Source organism: Hyla sarda, chromosome 6 (genome assembly GCF_029499605.1).
Source record: "Hyla sarda isolate aHylSar1 chromosome 6, aHylSar1.hap1, whole genome shotgun sequence".
Lineage (NCBI taxonomy): Eukaryota > Metazoa > Chordata > Amphibia > Anura > Hylidae > Hyla > Hyla sarda.
In genome coordinates, this window is record NC_079194.1 from 224,416,346 (window position 1) to 224,436,947 (window position 20,602).

At 40.2% G+C, this 20,602-nt stretch overlaps 1 protein-coding gene across 1 annotated transcript in view; it reads left to right on the top strand.

Annotated features, from left to right (window-relative positions):
- CSTF3 (cleavage stimulation factor subunit 3) overlaps positions 1–20,602 on the top strand; it is a 102,954-nt gene that overhangs the window by 10,760 nt on the left and 71,592 nt on the right. The window contains exons 2-3 of the mRNA XM_056526605.1: positions 12,155–12,256; positions 12,374–12,469. Coding sequence (XP_056382580.1) covers positions 12,155–12,256; positions 12,374–12,469 — 198 coding nt within the window. The remainder of the gene's footprint in view (positions 1–12,154; positions 12,257–12,373; positions 12,470–20,602) is intronic.

Sequence of the window (20,602 nt, forward strand, 5' to 3'; positions counted from 1 at the left end):
AAGTTGCAACAGCACTTTAGGTCAAAAAATGGAGGCTCTTAGCGCACTTTTTGATCAAAATGTGTCTCCCCCCCCATCCACCACGCGGAGGTGGCCTCATATCGGATGGGACCCTAACATAATAACTCGCCTCTGCTGTGAATATAGCCTCTGACTGTGTGACATGCTGGATCAGCCATTGACTAAACCACCTCCAGTCAGAGGGGTGGGGTGCACGACTAAAGAGGGTGCCACACCCCCCAACTTACAAAGTAAAAACAAAAGGAAAAATAGCCAGCACAACAACCTAATACACAGGTGCCTGCTGCTGTGGCAAATACAAAATGTACAAAAAAGAAAGTTGCAACAGCACCCTAGGTAAAAAAAAAAATGGAGGTTCTTAGCGCACTTTTTGATCAAAATGTGTCTTCCTCTGCTGTACTTTGTTTGCATCATAAAGTTGACATGTTTTTATTTTTGGAAGACATCAGAGGGCTTCAAAGTATAGCAGCAATTTTCTCAAAATTTTCAAAATCAAAATTTTTCACGGACCAGTTCTGATTTGAAGGGCCTTCATATTAGAAATACCCCACAAATGACCCCATTATAATGACATTCAAAAGGTTTGTTAACCCTTTAGGTGTTTCACAGGAATAGCAGCAAATTGATGGAGAAAATCCAAAATCTTCATTATTTTTATTTTTTTTTACACTGGCATGTTCTTGTAGACCCAGTTTTAGAATTTTTGCAAGGTGTAAAAGGAGAGAAATCTTCCTAAAATGTGTAACCCAATTTCTCTCGAGAAGGAAATACCTCATATGTGTATGTCAAGTGTTCGGTGGGTTCACTAGAGGGCTCAGAAGGGATTTTGAAGAGTGAGTTTTTCTGAAATGTTTTTTTGGGGGCATGCCACATTTAAGAAGCCCCTATGGTGCCAGAACAGCAAATAACCAACCACATGGCATGCTATTTTGGAAACTACACCCCTCAAGGCACATAACAAGGGGTCCAGTGAGCCTTAACACCCCACAGGTGTTTGATGACTTTTCGTTAAAGTTGGATGTGTAAATGATATATATATTTTTTTTTTTACTAAAATGCTAGTTTTCCCCCAAATTTAAAGTTTTTACAAGGGATAATAGGACAAAATTCCCCCCAAAACTTGTAACCACCTGTGTGGACGTCAAGTGCTTTGCTGGATCACTGCAATGCTCAGAAGAGGAGGAGTCACATTTTGCTTTTGAAAAGCGAATTTTGCTAAAATGGTTTTTAGAGGGCATGTCGCATTTACGAAGCCCCTTTGGTGCCAGGACAGCAAAAAAAAAAAAAAAAAACACATAACATACTATTTTGGAAACTACACCCCTCAAGGAATGCAACAAGGGGTACAGTGAGCCTTAACACCTCACAGGTGTTTGACGACTTTTTGTTAAAGTCGGATGTGTAAATGAGAAAAAAAATATTTTCACTAAAATGCTTGTTTTCCACCAAATGTTATATTTAAGAGAAAATGTCCCCCCAAAATCTGTAACCCCCATCTCTTCTGAGTAAGAACATACCCCATATGTGGATTTTGGGTAACACCAGCATTTTAGTGCCTTTTTTTTTTTTTTTTAATTTTTCCATCCAACTTTGAAGAATTTTCATTTAAACACCTGTGGGGTGTTAAGGCTCACTATACCCCTTGTTACATTCCGTGAGGGATGTAGTTTCCAAAATGGGGTCACATGTGGGTACTTCTTTTTTTTTGCGTTTATGGCCGAACTGCTGTAAAATCAGCCACCCCTGTGCAAATCACCAATTTAGGCCTCAAATGTACATAGTGTACTATCACTCTTGAGCCTTGTTATGCGCCCACAGAGCATTTTACGCCCACATCTGGGGTATTTCCGTTCTCAGGAGATATTGCGTTCCAAATTTTGGGGGTCTTTTTTTTTTTTTTTTTTTTTTTTTTTTTTCCCCCTTTTAACACTTGTGAAAATAAAAAGTATGGGGCAACACCAGCATGTTAGTGTAATTTTTTTTATTTTTTTACACCAACAAGCTGGTGTAGCCCCAACTTTTCCTTTTCATAAGGGGTAAAAATAAAAAGCCCCCCAAAATTTGTAGTGCAATTTCTCTCGAGAATGGATATACCCCATATGTGGCCCTAAACGGTTTCCTTGAAATAAGACAGGGCTCCGAAGTGAGAGAGCGCCATGGGCATTTGAGGACTAAATTAGGGATTGCATAGGGGTGGACATAGGGGTATTCTACGCCAGTGATTCCCAAACAGGGTGCCTCCAGCTGTTGCTAAATTCCCAGCATGCCTGAACAGTCAGTGGCTGTCTGGAAATGCTGGGAGTTGTTGTTTTGCAACAGCTGGAGGCTCCATTTTGGAAGCACTGCCATACAATACGTTTTTAATTTTTATTGGGGGTGGGACAGGGGAGTGTAAGGGTTATGTTGTGTTTTACCCTTTATTATGTGTTAGTGTAGTGTAGTGTTTCTAGGGTACATTCGCACTGGCGTGTTAAGGTGAGTTTCCCGCTAGGAGTTTGCGCTGCAGCGAAAAATTTGCCGCAGCCCATACTTGAAGCAGGAAACTTACTGTAAACCTGCCTGTGTGAATGTACCCCGTACGTTCACATGGGGGGGGGCAAACCTCCAGCTGTTTCAAAACTACAACTCTGTGCATGCTGGGAGTTGTACTTTTGCAACAGCTGGAGGCACACTGGTTGGAAAACCTTCAGTTAGGTTCTGTTATCTAACTCAGTATTTTCCAACCAGTGTGCCTCCAGCTGTTGCAAAACTACAACTCCCAGCATGTACTGATCGCCAAAGGGCATGCTGGGAGATGCAGTTATGCAATATCTGATGACCCCCCTGGGTGTTTGCACGGGATGCCTGCTGAATGATTTCCCCTTAAGGGGTTAAAGTGTACCTGTTACCAAAAACTTTTTATTGAATCCCTTAACAACCATGGACGTAAATGTACGTCCTGGTTTGGCATTAGTTCCGCGAGCATTGGAGTGGTGCTCGCCTCATACGCGGCAGGTTCTGGCTGCCAGCCAGGGGCCCACCGGTAATGGCCTACATCCACGATCGTGCTGATGTCTGCCATTAACCCCTCAGATGCCGTGATCTGTACAGATCACGGCATCTGCGGCAATGTGCATAATAAAATAGATGATCGGATTGCTCGCAACGCTGGCGCGGCGATCCGATCATCTGTAATGGCGGGCGGAGGTCGAGCAGACCAGAGCAGGAGATAGCCAATAATACTGATCAGTGCTATGTCTTATGCATAGCACTGAACAGTATTAGCAATCAAATGATTGCTATAGATAGTCCCCTATGGGGACATAAAGTGTATAAAGTAAATAAATCGAAAAATGTAAAAATAAAAAGTTAAAGTGAAAAATCCCCTCCCCCAATAAAAATTGTCAGTTTTCCCATTTTCCCCCCAAAAAGCGTGCATTTTTTTAATAAACATATTTGGTATCGCCGCGTGCGTAAATGTCCAAACTATCAAAATATAATGTAAATGATCCCGTACGGTGAACGGCATAAACGTAAAAAAAAGGCCTAAAATTGCAGCTTTTTGTCACATTAAAAAAAAAGTTCTATATATGCAATTGTGGTATCGATAAAAAGTTCAGATGACGGAGCCAAAAATGAGCCCTCATACTGCCCTATATACGGAAAAATCTAAAAATTGCCCTATTTTGACCACCTAGAACTTTTTCATAACTGGTTTTGCACAAAAAGTTTGATTTATATTTTTGTACCGCTTAAAAAATAAATAAAAAGTATCTAGCCATGGGTATCATTTTAATAGTACATTTTATGGTAAAATGAGAGGTTTCATTACAAAGTACAATTGGTCACACACAAAAAACAAGCCCTTTATATGGGTCTGTAGATGGAAATATGAAAGTTATGGATTTTAGAAGGTGAGGAGGAAAAAATGAAAAGGCAAAAATAATAAATTTGTCATGGTCATTAAAGGGTAGCTCCCACCATCATATATATATATATATATATATATATATATATATATATATATATATATATATATAAAAAAATTCTGTCCCTGCCTATTGCCCATCTATCCCTAACCCCGTCCCTGCTTAAATTTTTTTTTTATTTTTTTTACTATATTAAAAATAACTTTGTCTGCCTGGTAGTGTGCTCACTACCAGGTAGACTTCCCCAGCAGGCACCACGTCACTGATGCCTGCTGGGGCCGACACATCCGCCCTTAGTTCATCTACACAGGGTGCCTCCAGCTGTTTCGCCACTACAATTCCCAGCTTGCCCTGACATCTATTTGCTGTCAGGGCATGCTGGAAGTTGAAGTAGTGAAACAGCTGGAGGCACCCTGTCCTGTGTAGATGCACTGAGTGCCATGCAACGCTACCCCGTTCCCTCTGTCACTACCCCCCCCCCGGTTCTGAAACCCGAAACCCCAGTCTCCTACAACCCACGTTATAACCACCAACTCCCCTAAGCATCTCTCCTCCATACTTACTGACACTGCAGAGTCCGGCAGCGGGCGTGCAGGGGCAGCTGCGGCGGCGATGACATGTGCTGAAGTAGTGGCCTCCCAGCCAGTGGCCGGGGAGCCAATGCGCTCGCTGTCTGATTGACTGGCAGGGAGCGAGCGCAGTGTATCGCAGTGACCGCAATCGGTCCGAATTCAGGCATAATGTCACGCCGTGCTGCAGCCGGACACTAGGAGGGAGACCCCCTAGTGGCCGGTTTTCACCATGAAAAAGAGAAAATAATGAAAATGTAGTACAGTACATAAGTACTACAACATATCAAAAAATAAAGTTGGTGACAGTGCCCATTTAAGGTGAAAATGGGCTTGATCCTTAAGGGGTTAAGGACCAAGCATTTTTTAGTTTTCGCACTTTCGTTTTTTTCCTCCTCACCTGCGTTACGCTGTGCGCAATGACGAGTGACGTGACGTCACAGTCAGTGCGCACAGTGACAGCTCAAGAGGACGCCACCGGAGCCAGATGTAGAGTGGACCACGGGCCCCGGGAACAGGTAATTATAAAACCAGGGATGGGGGAGGCAATGGGGCCGGGGCGTTGGGGGGTGCGACGCGGTGGCGGTGATAGGACTCAGGACCCACGGACAGGCAGGGGGAGAGAAGCGAGCGGCGGTCTATGGCCCTGCAAAAGCCACTGCAGTTCATTGATTTAAAGCGCCCGCTTTAAATCATTGATGTGCAGCGGTGTCGCGGGGGGGATAAAAAGCCGATAACTTATACCGGAATATCGGTATAAGTTATCGGCTATCGGCCCTAACCTCCACCGATTATCGGTATCGGCCCTAAAAAACGATATCGGTCGATCCCTAAAATATGTATGTGTGTGTATGTATATATATCTCTTTGATTTGTGTGGTGGTCTAAGTTTATTAACTGGTTGTATGGCATGTGACAAATGTGTAAACACAAATGTGTAAAAATAAGTAAACATATATTTTTTTTTTTTCCCAAATGACACCTTAGTACACCACTTTGGTAAACCTTCTGTGACTTTGTGACTTTTTAACCTGTTGTGAGTATTTGTATGACTTTTTAGCAGAGCTGTCTATAACCAGTATTGTAAGCCTGGTGTAGATTTGAGACAAATTGAGGGCTTTGCAACTTCTTTACTCATAATAAATACCAACCATAATGCTATCTACACTATTTGATAAGTTTTTGTAAATGACAGTGTCTATACTGAAACAAAATACAGATCATAATTAGGAAGTCTTGGGCTGACTTTAGGCGAGCTTACAGACACATGGGGGGATATTAAAGTTGTCTGTCCCGCATCAATATAGACCAAACTACAGAGGGTTAGGCCGGTCTATAGTGCACCTAATTTATCAAATGGCGCACGGCTCTTGATAAATTCTGTGCACAGACTTCGGGATTTATGCTTTAGACTATATTTAAACCTGCTCCAACATGGTCTGACATTTTGGCGTACTTTCAGCCAGTGCGACTTGTCGCTGAAAAGTCGCTTTTGATAAATTCAGCACCAATGCATTTCAGTCTAAAATAGACTAGAATGCATCACATTCTAAAAATCCTCTAGAGCAAAAGTCGCAGAAAAGTAGCACATATTTAGACTGCGACTTTCTGTGCGACAAATTTAGACAGGAACAACCAGTCTAAATCCTTTGATAAATATCCCCCATGGTCTAATGACCCAGACTGAGAGTATTATAGTGACCCACAGCTGTAATATAGACGTAAATATGAGGCTGTGCTGGACTGGAGCTCTCCTCATTTTCTGCAGATAATTTACTACATACTCTATAGTGTAACAATGTTGCCAATTTGTCTGAGGTGTGTAGTAGAGGGCTGCATTGGGACTGGGATCCCATGGGACCCAACCCAAAACTTGCAGGCGGTCAGGCACTATGCCTGCGGGTCCTGCAAAATCCCTCACCAGCCTCCATATAACTCGAAATGAGACAGTTGACCAATTCTTTAATTGTTGAGCAGGCCTCTGAAAAATAATAGAATAGTGCTGATGGTTATGGGCAACTGGTCAACACGTCCTCTGTACAGATTTTGATAAATTTCCCTTGTTATAGCAAGTAAATGTTATCACAAATTATATACCCAGACATTTTCTCTGGAATGACTGCGAAAAAAAGCTTAGATTTGATGTGTATTGGTGTACACTGGTTGTTACATGCTGTCACCTGTACAGATAGAATTGGGCACCAGGAGAACTTTAAAGGGGTAATCCGCTGCTACTCATGTTTTCTATCCAAAGGATAGAGGATAACATGTCTCATCGTGGGGGTCCAGCTGTTGGGAACCCCAGCGATCGCCGCGGCGGCATCCCAGATATACGGTGCTCCTCATCTGACCACGGTCACTTTAAGCATTAACCACTTAAGGACAAAGCGTTTTTCTGTTTTTTCACTTTCGTTTTATTCCTCCTTACTTTTTAAAAATCTTAACCCTTTCAATTTTGCACCTAAAAATCCATATGAGGGCTTATTGTTTGCTCCACCAATTCTACTTTGGAATGATATCAGTAATTTTCCCCCCAAAAAACTACAGTGAAACGGGAAAGAAAATCATTGTGCGACAAAATTGAAGAAAAAACACAATTTTGTTAATTTTGGGGGCTTCCGTTTCTACACAATAAATTTTTCGCTAAAAGTGACACGATTCTGTAGGTCCATACGAATTAAATTATACCTTACTTATATAGGTTTGATTTTATGGTACTTTTGGAAAAAAATAATGACTGCATGCACGAAAATTTATATATTTAAAATTGTCCCCTTCTGGCCCCTTCAACTTTATTTTTCCGTGTATGGGGTTGTATGAGGTATCACTTTTTGCGCAGTGATCTAAAGTTTTAATCAGTACCATTTTTGTTTTGATAGGACTATTTGATCGCTTTTTATTACTTTTTGTAATTGTATAAAAAGTGACAAAAAATACGCTATTTTAGACTTGGGAATTTTTTTGAGCGTACGCAATTGACCCTGCACTTAAATATGATATATTTTGATAGTTTGGACATTTACGCACGCGGCAACACCACATATGTTTTTATTATGTTTATATATTTTTTTTTATATGGACTTTGGGAAAAGGGGGGTGATTTAAACTTTTGATGTGGAAGGGGTTAACGTGTGCTTAATAAGGAAGGGGTTAATGTTCACCCCACTGGACCACCAGGGATGGGAAACAGGCACCTTTAGACACCACTGTCAGCTTCAGCGATCTAAAGAGTTAATAGCCGGCCGTGGCGATCGCCGCATGTCTGCTATTAACGCTGGCCCCCAGCTACAGGAATCAGCTAGGGGCAGGCCGGTATGACGCGGACTTGAGTCAGGAGCCTGTGTCATAGCCCGTTAACAGCCATTGGACGAGCATACACATCCAAGGTCGTTAACAGGTTGAGCACCAAGCCCATTTTGACCTTAAGGACCAGGCCAATTTTATTTTATTTTTTTCCTCCTCGTTTTCAAAAAATTGCAACTCCTTATATTTTCATCCACAGACCAGTATGAGGGCTTGTTTTTTGCTAGACCAGTTGTCCTGCGTAAGGACATCACTCATTTTACCATAAAATTTATGGTGTAACCAAAAAATACTATTTGAGTGGGGAAATTAAAAAAAACGCAATTTTTAGCAAATTTTGAAAGGTTTCGTTGTCACACCATTCAATTTACGGTAAAAATGACGTGTTCTTTATTTTGTGGGTCAATATGATTAAAATTATATCCATGATTACATACTTTTCTATTGTTGCGCTTAAAATAAATCGCAAACTTTTTTAATCAAATAAATTTTGACGACCTATAACTTTTTCATTTTTCCGTATAAGCGGTGGTATGTGGGCTCATCTTTTGTGCCATGATCTGTACTTTTTATTGATATCACGTGTACATAAAACGTTAAAAAAAATGTTATTGAATAAAATGTGACAAAGCAGCAATTTAGCTTTTTTTTTTTTTCTAAATTATGTTCACTTCATTCACTGTACAGGATCAAATTTTAATAGTTTGGACATTTATACATGCGGTGATACCAAATGTGTATTAATATTTTTTATTTATTTTTACACTTTATGGAGGTAAAATGTGGAAAAAAGTTGAATGCTGCATCTAAAGTGAAAGTAAATCACTGCGGGTTAGCTCAGGGGGCTAAGGAGGGTCCTTACCTGCCTCCTGGTGTCCGATCGCCAAAAGACTGCTCAATGCCTGAGATCCAGGCATGAGCAGTCAAGCGGCAGAATCATTGATCACTGGTTTCCTATGAGAAACCAGTGATCAATGTAAAAGATCAGTGTGTGCAGTGTTATAGCCCCCTATGGGAGCTATAACGTTGCAAAAAAAGGGAATAAAGATCATTTATCCCCCAGGGGTGTGGAAATTTTATATAAAAAAAAAAAACAAAACAAAAAAAACTACTTGTCCACGGGACTAAAACAATTTTCGCTTTTACGCTCTAGTTTTTTCCTCCTAGCCCTATAATAGCCATAACTACCTACTATAATGATACATTTTTAATTTTTCAACAACCTATTCTCTGAACCAATATATATATATATATATATATATATATATATATATATATATATATATATATATATAATAATTATATAATAATATTTATTTTAGGTGAAGTGAAATTGAAATGGTAAAACATAATTTAGCAGATTTGGTGGTTTTCTTTTCTACACCATTTACCTTTGTGGTTGAGCTAACGTGTTGTTTTGATACTTTAGGCTGGCCTGATTACAGTAATACCAGATTTGTATAGATTACGTCATGTTTTACTAATTAAAAAAAAATTAGAACTTTTCGAATTTTTTTTAATTGCCATTTTTTGACCGCTGTAGCTTTTTTTCTTTTTTTTTCTTTCGCATACCAGGCTGTATGAGGGCTAATTTTTTTGCGGCATAATCTTTTTTTGTATTGGTACCATTTTGGTATTGATCTGACTTTTTAATCACTTAACTTTTTTTTTTTCTGGGATATTATAAAAATTGCAATTCTGGGGTTTGGTATTTTTTTACATCATTTACTGTATGGGAAACATAATGTTATATTTTAATAGGTCGTACAATTACGCACGAAGCGATAACAAATATGTTTATTTTTATGTTTGCATGTTTTTATATAGGAAAAGGGGGTGATTTGAACTTTCAACATGAAAGGAGTTAATGTGTGTTTTAAACTTTTATTAAAACTTTTTTGTAATTTTTTTTTTACACTTTATTAAACTTTTAGGAGGAATCATTAGATTCCTCATACAGATAATAGAGTTCTATTAAACTCCATTGATCTGTGTGCTTTGTGATCCATTGATAGAGCCTGGTCCAGCCAGGCTCTATTAATGAGAGAGCCACGGACAGCAGGGAACAGAGGTAAGCCCTCCGGCTACCACACCTCTATAGTGGATCGTCCTGTCCCTAGAGTATCGAGGGGGCATGAGTCCGGGAGCCATCTCCTCCATACAGACTGCTGAGTACCGCCACGCCCTGCTTGGCTGAAGCCAGGCTAAGGGCAGGAAAAATTCACCTGCCCGGCTCGCGGAACTGCATGTCCCGGGAGTTGGGCGATAGGAGTTCCTCATCCCTGGTCCAACATTCTGGCTGAGAGGTGTAAGAAACTTATTGATGGTTATAGGAAGTGTCTGATTTCAGTTATTTTTTCCAAAGGGTGTGCAACCAAATATTAAGGGTGCGAATAATTTTGTCCAGCCCATTTTTGGAGTTTGGTGAGATTATGTCCAATTTGCTTTTTTCCTCCCTTTTTTGGTTTAGTTCCAATACACACAAAGAGAATAAACGTGTATAGCAAAACATGTGTTACTGCAATCCTTTTCTGCGAGAAATACTTCATTTTCTAGAAAATTTTCAGGGGTGCCAACATTTACGGCCATGACTGTGTTGTAAAATTTTAACATGTAAATGGTCTTCCTTTGACATTATTGAGCTATATTGGTTCAGTGAGTTTTACGTAAAAGTTGTTGTTTCCAGTACAATTACAACATAAACATACATTGTATGATCAAATTTTAGATATGTTGGCTAATAAAAATGTTCTTTTATGGGAGCACAATGGGAGAGTTTCATTGGTTTTTCCCTTTTTTTTTATTTTTTTATTTTTTTTTGTGGTGCTGATTTTTTTGCACAGTTGCTGTTTAGAGACTTTTCATTTTGACTTTTGCTTTAGATTTGTTTTCTAAAATTGTGTAGCTATGCCATAGCCTGATTAACTTTTTGCAGTGATCTCACATTGATCATGTGTAGCCCTCAATTTGACATTCTACACCAGCATTTACTTGGCTAGCAAAACTGGTCAGTACAGACAGGTAGAGCAGGTAACACTGATGACAATGGTACTTACCTTGTCCTATTTCATGCTGTCCTCCGGCAATCCTCTTCAGTATCTTTAGCTCCAGGCCCAACTTGGAGCATGGGCGGAGGTTAGTGACGTCACTACTGCTGTTTGCAAGCAGCGGGACCCAGCAGAGAACAGCAGCGCTGACGTCGCTAAGCTCCACCCATGCTCCAAGTTGGGCCCGGAGCTGAAGATACCAAAGAGGATTGCCAGAGAACGACAGGACGAGACTAGGTTAGTACTGTTGTCATCAGTGTCACCTGCACTACCTGTATGTACTGACAGGTTAGTGAAGGTGACACCGATGACAGTTTTCCCTTTAAAAAGTCACTGGAACAGTTGCAGAGGAGGAATTATACAAAGTGGTGTAATAAAAAAAAGTGCACTAGCAACATTTTATTACATGTCATGCAACCAGTTAAAGGGGTTGTACAGCAAAAAGGATAGATAGGAGATAAATGTATGATCGCAGCAGGTCCTGCCACTGGATCTCCTGAACGGACCCTCGGTCTCTTAGAGAAGTTCGTGTTGGGGGTTGCACACACTCCATTAATTTCTATGGTGGTGTCGGAGATTCCAGAGTACAGCACTTGGATATCTTCGGCTCGCTCATAGAGAATGAATGAAGTGCATGCGGTCCCCAGCACATGCTCCTCTTTGGGGCCCGTTCAGGAGTTGACGGTGGGTGGGGGTATTGGTCTCAGTGGTTGGACAACCCTCCCACGCACATACACATTACCACCACCTTAATAGATTTGCTCCAATAGAATTTTTTATTTTTTTTTAAAGGAAAAAAAGGGGGGGTCTAGACAAAGTACTCCTTGCTTTGCCGCCATAAGAGATCACTAGCCAGTGGACTGAGCAGTTAAAATGGCATAGTGCCTGACAGTAGGAGTATCTTGTAGCCCCTTATTTGACATGCTGTGTTTAAAATAGAATGGGGAGAAAGCAGAATGCATTTTCTTTATCTGCACAGTGCTGTATATTTGGTTGCTGTGCTTGGTAATACCATTCAGTGCATGGGACAGAGTTGTAGTACCAGGCATACAGAGCTGTGCTTGGTTTACAATTAAAGGAAATCGAGCATCCACTGGAGCTCCAGGGACCCTTCAGACAGCTGATCACAATAGGGGAGGGGGCTGGGATGGCTTTAGGAAAGGCTATCAAATGCAAATCCTCATAACGCACATTAATGTAACTTTGTTATGGATATTTGATACGCCCCAAAAAAGGGTATAATTGTCTTTTCTTTTTGTTCCTTTCTCCTTTCCTTTATTTTTTTATTTTTATTTTTTAAATAAAGGCTGCCGAATATGTACCAGAAAAGGTGAAGAAAGCGGAAAAGAAGTTGGAAGACAACCCGTATGATCTCGACGCCTGGAGCATTCTCATTCGCGAGGCACAGGTTTAGTGACATAGGATTACATTATGTTCTCTCTCAGGCCCCAATAGTGATTTTATGCACATCCAAATTATCTCTCTACATCTGTAATGTTGTAAATACTGTTTATTCAAATTCTAGAATCAGCCTATAGACAAAGCACGGAAGACATATGAACGGCTTGTGGCCCAGTTCCCAAGTTCTGGCAGATTCTGGAAACTTTACATTGAAGCAGAGGTTAATATTTTTACATTTTTTTATGGGTATTTTTAACTATTACATATACAAGATAGCATTAGAGGTGGGGCGAATGTAGTAAGGAACACTCTCAGGTTTGAATATACCTTTTTTTTTTAAACCATGTAAACTAGGGGTTTCTAAAGTGTTACTGCACTGATGATTGTTGCACAGTGATACTGCAACAACATTAAAACGTTTTAATGGTATGGAGTGCTTTAGACTTTTATTTATTTGTCGTGTCAATTTATTGCCTCCTGTGTCATTTATTTAGATCTTACCTTATGTTCTTTCCAGTGACAATGGCAAACTAATTTGAATGTTATTTGCAAATCCATAGTCTTACTATTATAATAAAATGCATCTTTTTATATTTCCTGTGAATGATCTAGCATATACTATACATTAAGTTTAATGTAATGAAATATATTGCATGAACATGTTTAATGTGTTATGAATAACCCATTATTCCTCCTGCAGCATTCAGTAAGACAATTGTGGGAATATTAGTATCACTTGCAGAGTTTTTTTTGCATATGAAAACAAATATACAAATTATACAGTTGATAACCAAACCAATCAGAAGCATAAAATAATTGTGAGTTTTGTATCTTTGATGTCAACCATTAAAGTCTATTTACATTTGGTTGCTGCTGTAGTGCCTCCTTGTATTTAGTCCTTCTTTTTAGGCTGCATTAATATACCTGAATCAATTACTATGCTTTCTAAGTCTTGGGATACATAAAAAGTGCTGATCATCTATACTTTTATCTCTGCTCTGTATTTAGGGTTATACTAAAGATAAATTTATAGTTCTGCCTTTTCTTTACTGGGAATGTCCAATGAGAGAACACTGGATACTACTAAAATCTTGAGTATTTTGTTACCTGTCCAGGTTGCTTTACACTTAGTACATATTGTCCAGACTACATAATTTTAAAAGGTAGTTATACTCTCTAAATTCCATTAAGCTACAGGTATTGCATTCTAACATAGAAGAGGGCTTTGTAAATGCTAGTTGATCTCATGTCAGCCCAAATGGGTGTTCTTGTACATATACAGGTAGATTGCACTGTAGAGCATCTGTGATGCTCTAGAACACATGGGGGGAGATTGATCAAATGTCCCATAGAGACCAAACAGATTGCTTCTTTCATTTTTAACAAGGCCTCTGTAAAATGAAAGAAGCAATCTGGTTGGTTGCTATGGGCAACTGGGCAACTTTTCCTCTGCCCTGATTGTGATGAATCTCCCCCATGGGACATTGTCCTGTCCATTGGATTCATTAATTCAGAATGCTTTTCATTTTATAAATTAGCTGCTATGTATATGAATTGAGCTGCCAACAGTTTATTGGTCTTATTTTATATAACTCCTTTCTGTATGCTGTCTGTGGATGGAAAGGTGCTATATATGTGTTTGTGTCTTTGTATATTAGCTAGAGCAGTGGCTCTCCATAGTACATCTATGATGCATTGCACAGACATTATTTTCTTTAGGTGCACTGTAAGGCTGGGTTCACACCACGTTTTGTACTTGCGGTTCCCTTAAGGCGGACGACCATGTTTTTGCCTGCGGTCGGGAAACCACATACGGCAGAAAACGCAGCCGACCGGAGGCTGTGGTTCACTCTGGTCGGCTCATAGACATGCATTAAATACGATTCCCGTATACGGCTGAGTGCGGGCGCCGCGATTCCCCCGCCCGTCCCCCCTCCCCCAAGCCGTATACAGGAACAATCGGAAGTACAAAACGTGGTGTGAACCCAGCCTAAGGCTTATTTGCTTCCTCATCCTTTGGTGACAACTAAATAAAGTCTATGGGGTTTTTAGACAGTTCTTTACCATTTCCCCCATGAATATGAAAAGGTTCACATACATGGTATCTAATCATTGCTCAAACACTGACGTAAAGTGTTTCTTAGTAAGTAACAGAAATAGGTCTATTCGAAACTATTAAATTATATGTTATTAGAGGTTGGTTTATAAAACATATTGGCCCTGACTTACTACAGTGGTCCCTCAACATACAAAGGTAATTCGTTCCAAACGACCCATCGTTTGTCGAATCCATTGTATGTTGAGGGATCCGTGCAATGTAAAGTATAGGAAGTTATACTCGCCTGTCCCCACCGCTCCGGACCGCGTCCTCACCGCTCCCGATGCGGTCCCAGGGGCTCCCGATGCTGTCCCACTGCTCCGGTGTCGTCTTCGGGATCCTCTGGCTTCTTCTGCAGGGTCCGGGCCTCACTTTCTGGTGACGTTATTACGCTGCTGCGCCGGCACGGCGTGCGTAGTGACGTAATAACGACGCCGGAAAGCCAGGGCCGGACCCTGCAGAAGATACAGAAGACGCCGGAGGATCGCGAAGTGGATCCGGAGCAGCGGGGATAGGTAAGTGAACCTGTCCGGGATGCTTAAACTGCTATCCGACAGCAGCTTAAGCATTTTGCGCTTTCGGATAGCAGTTAATGCGATGGCCCCAAGATATAAAAGCATCGTATGTCGATTTTATCATATGTCGGGGCCATCGCATGTCGGGGGGGGTTACTGTATTGTAAACTTTACCTGCATGCAGTAATTTTTCCGTCACGATGTCCCGTCACTGTATAACGTCCGTAATGAATTACGGGTATAAACGGGTGCAAACGGGCAGTTACAAAATCCCATAGGCTGCAATGCAATTTAGTCTTGGCCGTCAGGGGTTTTGTAACGGCCGGGTTTCGCTGAAAATCGTGACGAAACTTCAATAACTGTAAAATCACTAGTGTGAAAAGAGCCTTAGTTAAAAAGTCAGTTGAGGGGGGGGGGGAAACCCTATAACCCAAACTCCACTCTTAGTAAATTAGGGGCCTTTGACTGCCTCCAAGTGCAATTGTAGAGATTTTTTTTTCCAGTTTTGGGCCGTGCTCAAAGTGTGGTTCTGGTGTCATTTGCAGCAGAATTACACCTAGAACTATGAAAACAAAGTGGGGGGGGGGGGGGAAATTAGTCTTTGTTAGTTTTGGCTAAAAACTGTTTTGCACAAAAAAATATGCAACAGTGTTCCTTTTTAGCACTTGTTTTCTGGTAGAAGCATTGATAACTTTCCCTTAGTCTCTTACAGGTTAGAGGTTTTTCATATTATTATAATTTTTTTTTAAAGCCTAGGGACAACAGGGATTCTGAACTACACAATCCACACATTCAAATATATCTCTGGATAAACCATTTTATAAAGTTTTTTTTTTTTTTTTGTACAGAGAAGAGATGACTGTAGAAATGGGTAACTCAACTATATATTTCAATAGATGCCAACATGGCTCAATTTATGAACTGTACAAAGCAGATGTGTTGTAGATATTTATCACCAAGGACAGGTTAATTTAAAAAAATTAATTATGGTGAAGATTTATCAAAACCTGTCCAGAGGAAAAGTTGCTGAGTTGCCCATAGCAACCAGATTGTTTTATTTTTGAAAAGGCTTAAAAAAAAAAGTCATCTGACTGGTTGCTATGGGCATCTAAGCAACTTTTCCTCTGGGCAGGCTTTGATAAATTTCCATATATCTAAGATGTGTTTGTGTATTACTATGCGGGAGATGTGCACCCAGTGGGCCTATATCAAGGTGCGTGCCTGGTGCATAGCTGCACAGATTTTACATAAGACTGGAATATCAACTGCTGGTCTTATTAAATCTCCACCAAATATATATATATATATATATATATATATATATATATATTATATTATATAAATTGCCTTTTTATTGCTAGTAAAGTTCTTTAGCAATTTGTTAGCTTGTATACTACACCACAATGTTTTCATATAGCAATTCCTTATGTTTGTATTTAGTTTGTTTTTGTCTCTAATTGAATAAACTCTTCTGTCTTGTTATTATGGTTTTAGTATGAACTCTTAACACAATTTTTATTTTACTAATGAATTATATAAAATGTAATTAAACATTCCTGCTGCCTTCAATCTGTTTACTGACCTGTAATATTGTGCAAATGGATGCCTTGTTAGTCTCGTATATGTGCATTATCTGAACAGCATTATTTAATAAGTCTTAAGGGTATGTTCACACGAGCAGATTTTCGCAGCGGATCCACTGGTGAAGGCCCGCTCTATGCTGTCTTTACATGTGCCTGCCATGTGCGATTCGCAGTATACGCTGCTCTCTGCCTAGCTCAGAGCAGGGAGAGTGGCTGCGATGTGAGAGTACGCCGCGCACATCGCTGCAGTGTGTCTGCAAGTCGCGGTTTATTGCCGCTACGAGCAGGCACACGTAAAGACAGCATAGAGCGGGCCTTCACCAGCGGATCCGCAGTGTAAAATACACTGTAAATCCGCTCGTGTGAACGTACCCTACAGGGGTACTCTGGAGTAAAAAAAAAATGAAAACAACTGGTGCAGGAAATTATACAGATTTGTTAGTTTTATTTAAAATTGACAGCAGGGTCACTTGCTTTAACCTGAATATACAGGTAGGTAGTGCAGGGGATGATGATTTCAAATGTTGAGTGATAAGAATTAGTGCAGATGTTCCCCAGATATTCATATTGTCCCAGATCTGTCAAATTGTGAGAGGAAAAAATGGAGTGATTTTTTTTTTCTCCCCCCCCCCCCCCCCCCCCCCCGGCTACCAAATTGAGTAACTTTCCAACAACCACAGAGTTAGATAAATCTGGGCCAATGTTCCTATGCTTTTAACTTTCTATATGCACTGGGAGGCTGCTGTATGAGCAATGCTTTCACCGGTCCACTTCAACTCAGAACGCCACCTTCATAAATTTTTGTCTTCAGCATGTCTGTAAAGAGGGCAAAGTTATTGACAGAATCTGGCAAGATTATCGGCTGGACTGGGCGGGAGAAATCACATGAAGCAGCTGCCTCATAGTGCACTTAAAGGGGTTATCCACCATAAGGTGATTTTAGTACTTACCTTCCAGACAGTAATGGACATGCTTAGGAAGGATCTGCGTTGTCTTGGCGCTAAATGCCTATGTTGTGAGATTACCACAACACTGTGGCTAGCTTTTTGTGAACTGGTATTTCCTGTTTGAGTTTCCTTATTTGCCTACAAATCCCATAATTCCATTTTCCTCCCTCCCACACATCAGCCACCCCACCCATTGAAACATAAAGGAGCTGCATCTATTCAAAAGACCTGTGGTTTTCAATCAGGGTACCTACAGCTGTTGCATTAGTTGCAGATTGATCTCTCCCCCACCAAGCGATCGCTCCACCCATTGAAGCAGACAGGCTCCCTGTCATCAGCTGACTAGTGAGTCAGGTCTCGGACGCTTTGTAACCTGAGAAAAATCTGAGACAACAGTCATTTTGAATGCTGTTAAAAGTAAACATTGGAGTGAAAATCACAGAAGAATTGTGAGAAAACCGTCACACACAGGTACAGACACTATATTATGAACTACACTAACCTTACCGCCCCTGTAGCCCCATAGTCAAATAAAAATAATTCCTCGAATACCCCTTTTAAGCCACAAGGTGAATAACCGTTGAACAGCTGCACTGATTTTCACCTGTTAAGAAGCATTTGAATCAGCAGCACCCGCACTATATCAGCTGCTGTAAGCTCTAGAGAAAGCAGGAACTGTCCAGGGACAGGAGAGGTTTGCTATGGGCATGGGATTTTCTCATGCTCTAGACTGGAAAGAACTAAACTTCCTCTAGTGTACAGCAACTGATTGAGTTCTGGAAGGATTAAGAAGTAATTTACAAATCTGTACTACTTTCTGGCACTAGTTGACTTGAGGAAAAAAAAGTTTAAAAAAATTCTCAAGTGCCCCTTTTTAACAGTCAATTGTTAAAACAATTTGCTCAGTGTGGCTAAAAGTATGTGGCCTCTTAATTTAGCTGAAAATCAAACCTCAAGGTGCAGACAAACAATAAAATTGAATGACTTATATAGGATATACAAAGGATAAGGATGTAGCTGGTTTCTCTATAAGTTCACATGTTTTTTTTTTTTTTTTATTATTTAAAAGTAAATAGACATATAAAAAGCTGGAATCTGAGCAGGGCCCTTGCTACAGATTCATTATGCATACAATATCATAATAAAATATAAAATACAGATAAAAGATAAGTCACTGTTAGTGTCAAAATGTACTATATATATATATATATATATATTATATAATATATATATATATATATATATATTATATAATATATATATATAGTTGGCAAGTATGAAATGCCACCTTATATTGGACTAGATCTAAGTTAGCCTCAAATTATATATAGGGATTGTTGCGGACAGTACATCTGCTAGAAATGCATGGTGAATGTCTCAAATAATGTAATGTTCAGGTTAGAGCAATCTTTTACAACCTGAACATTACATTATTTGAGACATTCACCATGCATTTCTAGCAGATGTACTGTCTGCAACAATCCGTATATATAATTTGAGGCTAACTTAGATCTAGTCCAATAAGGTGGCATTTCATTCTTACCAACTACATATATTGTACATTTTGACACTATAACAGTGACTAATCTTTTATCTTATTTTATATTTTATTGTGACATTGTATGCATAATGAATCTGTAGCAAGGGCCCTGCTCAGATTCCAGCTTTTTATGTCTATTTACTCTTAAATAAAAAAAAATGTGAATTTATAGAGAAACCAGCTACATCCTTATCCTTTGTATGTCCTATGTCATACTATCCATTTTAATTTATTGTTTGTCTACACCTAGAGGTCTGATTTTCAGCTACTTTTTTGATTACTTAAAGAGTACCTGCCATCATCTAAACTTTCCCTGATCCCCCTTCCCATCTGTCCCCTTCTCTAACTATGCCTATCCCTGTGTTTATTGAGGTTTAAAACGCTGTGGAAATACCTTTTTTTTTTTTTTTATCCCTCTTCATTAGCTCAGGAACAGTCTTTCTGAGGGGTGGAAGGAGGCGGGTCCTGGCAGGCATAATGTCACATGAAGCTTGGCTAGGGCTCTGCTTCTGCCAGTCTTCCTGTATGCTGCTCTCCCTCTGCAGCAGTGTTTCCCAACCAGGGCACCTCCAGCTGTTGCAAAACTACAACTCCCAGCATGCCCAGACAGCCAACAGCTGTCCAGACATGCTGGGAGTTGTAGTTTTGCAACAGCAGGAGGCACCCTGGTTGGGAAACACTGCTCTGCATTGTGCATACAGACTAAGTACAGGTGAGGGATGGCATCCTCTGACTCTCTCTCTCTCCTGTGTCTCTCTGCACTAAAAAGTCAATGCTGAGAACCAGGGGCGGTGGGAGCAATTACAGAGGCATATAATGACAATAATGAAGATGAATGTCAGGGGGGGGGGGGGGGGGGGGCACACAGAGCAGGGAGTGCAGTGAGATAATACAATGTATAAGATAACGTGTGGTGAGGGGCAGGGAGAACACAGAGCAGGGGGAGGGAGAGGTGACTGGCTGTTATATGAGAGGCATGTGTAGGCTTGTAGCTCACAGGCTGGGAGCGAGTCCTGAGCTGAGAGCCTTGAACTTCCGGTGGAAGGACCAGAGCCCTTCAGCATTAGTCCTAAAAGCTGTACACTTACTAAGAAAAGCATAGGATACTGCTTGCAGACCAGGCATAGAAGAGTGACCCCTAGTGGCCAAAAGTATAAAATGAGAAAACTGGTATAAATATTATTTTTTTTTTTTATGAAGATATATTACAATATCTCTTCATTAATGATTATGAACAACATATTAAAAGTTTTTGATGATGACAGGTTCTCTTTAAGTTTATTGTTACTATTGGGTATAGTGTAACTCAGTATCTTGGTACAGACATTAACCATTTTTTAGTGTGTAGCCACTCAATTAATTCACTTTAATTTGTAGTTGTTTTGGCTATTTCAGCAGCTGCCATCTTTGCTATAAAGGTGCAATAAGGATACAGCCACATGCGCTCCATAGAGGAACGTGAGCAGTAGAATGTGTTGTTTTACAGAATTAAGTGACGTTAACCATGCCAGGGTCTATCTGTGGATGACACTTAGTTTGCATATTTTTGTTTTGGCTGGTAAAGTGCTGTTATTGTGAAGATACAGCTACCACTTGGTTGTAAAGAAGTAGAACAACACACACTCCAAGAAGGCATCTGCAAAGTGCTGAACTAAAGGAGATATAGAAGT